Raw genomic sequence first — 2500 nt, 5'->3', positions numbered from 1 at the left:
ACAATGTGTCCTGTCCAGCGTAGCTGGCACTGGATCAGCAGGCTTTCGATGCTGGGCAGGCCGCTCCTCTCTAAGACCTGGAGGTTGGAGACCCTGTCTTGCCACTTTATACCGAGGATCTTTCGTTGGCATCTCTGGTGAAACTGCTCAAGTTGTTGAATGTGACGGCGATACGTCGTCCATGTTTCACAGCAGTACAACAAGGTGGTCAACACAACAGCTCTGTAGGTTTTGATTTTGGTGCTGGGTCTAACGCCTTTGTTGTTCCAAAACCTGTTGTTGAGTCTGCCAAAGGCGGAGCTGGCCTTGATGATGCGCAGCGTGACTTCTGCATCAAGGGCTCCGTTGCTGCATTGGGTGCTGCTCAGGAAGCAAAACCTGTCGACTGACTTGATCTCTGTGTCATCGATCTTGACTGCAGGTGGGGGAGAGGCACTGGTGTTCTGTGAGCTATCTGGTTGGTACAAGGACTCGGTCTTGCTGAGGCTGATGGTGAGTCCAAAGCGCCTGCAGGAGGCTGAGAACCTGTCCATAATGAACTACATGTCCTCGTGGGTGTGTGCAGCAAGCACGCAGTCATCATCGAAGAGGAGCTCTCTCAACAGTGCCTCAAACACTGTGGACCTAGCGTGGAGTCGCCGCAAGTTGAAAAGTTTACCATCTGTGCGAAACTGAATGTAGATTTCCCGGTCATAGTCTTAGAAGGCGTCAATCAGCATGGCAGAGAAGAGAATGGAGAACAGTGTGGGTGCCAGGACGCAGCCCTGCTTCACTCCATTTACCACAGGGAACGGATCCGACATGTATTTTCCTGTACTCTCGCCTGCATGCAATCGTGGAATGACGCAATCAGCTGGATTAGGCTTTCTGGACAGCCGAACTTTAGGAGGATCTTCCACAGACCACGGCGGTTCACCGTGTCGAAGCCCTTAGTCAGGTCTACAAAGACCATGTGGAGCTCCTTCTTTTGCTCACGGCACTTCTCTTGCATCTGGCGAACGGCAAACACCATGTCTCATGTTCCCCTGCCTGAGCGGAAGCCGCACTGTGCTTCAGGGATGACTGTTGGAGATATGGTCAACCAGTCTGTTCAGTATGATGTGGGTGAAGATCTTGCCGGCGATGCAGAGGAGAGAGATTCCACGGTGGTTATCGCAGGATGTTTTGTCTCCCTTCCGTTTGTAAATGTGGACAACTCAAGCATCCTTGAAATCCTGGAGGACTTCCCTTCTCTCCCAGATAGACTGGAACAGGGCGGTCAGCTTGTCTGTCAGCACCTCGCCTCAATACTTGTAGATGTCGGCCTGGATTCCATCCACTCCTGGTGCTTTTCCTGACGTTGTCAGCTTCAGGGCCTTCCGAGTCTCGGCCTTGGTGGGAGGGGCAGCTAGCGAATCAATGACTGGTAGCTGTGGGAGGGCTGCAATTACCTCGTCAGATACGGACGAGTCCCTGTTGAGGAGGGTGTTCAAGTGCTCTGCCCAGCGGGCAAGTCTTTCTTGTCAGGAGGGTGGTCTGATCCAAGGCTCGGGCAGGGGTTGATCCTGTGACTCTCGGCCCATACACAGCTTGGAGACCATCATGGAAGGTCTTCATGTCGTGAGCATCAGCAGCGGACTGAAGCTCTTCGGACTGCCTCTCCCACCAGGTGTTCTTCATCTAACACATTCTCTTCTGTACGAGTTGCTTGGTTTGCAAGTACTGGTTCTTCTTCCTCTGGCAGTCTTTATCAGAAATGTGATCCTGATGCCGTATATGCAGTGTATTCAGGAGCTTGGATATTCCAGAGTCGTTCTCGTCAAACCAGTCTTTGTGGCTCCTCTGTACAAAGCCGAGTGTGTCAGCTTCCGCTGTGTACACAGCATCTCTAAAGGTGCTCTATACCTCTTCTACATCAGTTGATGCAGGAATTTCTTGGAGAGCTGCTTGGATTTGCTGCTTCCTAGAAGGTTTCTGCCTGGCTGGTTGGAGCTTGCATGCAAGTCTGATGTTCATCTTGCTGCACACCAGGCGATGGTCCAACCAACGGACTGCTCCTCTCATGCAGCGTGTAATGGAAACATCACCTCTGTCCCTCTGCCGGACAATCACATAGTCCAGCATGTGCCACTGCTTGAAGCAGAGTTGCATCCATATGTTCTTGTACTTGTCCACTTGATGGAAGAGGGTGTTGGTGATGGTCAGTCCATGCTGCGCACAAAGCGAGAGCAAAAGCTGTCCGTTGGAGTTGCACTTGCCAGTGCCTTGCCAGTGCTCGTTGCTGTTGTGCCAGCAGCAAGTATGTCGGCTCGCTTAGTTCTCTTCATTAACATTAGCATGTCCAGGGCAGTGATTCCATGAACAGAACAGAACAGAACAGAATAAAACACAACTACTCACATCTGAAGGAGAACCTGGCGGGTGGTGTCGTTGCTGCCAGTGTCGATGGTGGTGGTGTTGGTGTTGATCGCAGTGGTGGAGGTGGTGGTGGAGGTGGAGGAGAGGACGGGAAGAGAGGCGG

General features: G+C 52.2%; 1 protein-coding gene across 2 annotated transcripts in view; it reads right to left on the bottom strand.

Annotated features, from left to right (window-relative positions):
* The window catches only part of LOC143293662 (polycystin-1-like protein 1), a 233326-nt gene that overhangs the window by 102623 nt on the left and 128203 nt on the right, over positions 1–2500 (bottom strand). For both annotated transcript variants that reach the window (XM_076604790.1, XM_076604791.1), the window contains exon 29: positions 2380–2500. This exon is cut by the window's right edge and continues 207 nt beyond it. In XM_076604790.1, the coding sequence (XP_076460905.1) occupies positions 2380–2500 (121 nt within the window). The remainder of the gene's footprint in view (positions 1–2379) is intronic.

The sequence above is a fragment of the Babylonia areolata genome, chromosome 19 (genome assembly GCF_041734735.1).
Source record: "Babylonia areolata isolate BAREFJ2019XMU chromosome 19, ASM4173473v1, whole genome shotgun sequence".
NCBI lineage: Eukaryota > Metazoa > Mollusca > Gastropoda > Neogastropoda > Buccinidae > Babylonia > Babylonia areolata.
Note: the sequence above shows the minus strand (reverse complement) of the source record. Positions and strands in the feature narration are given on the sequence as shown.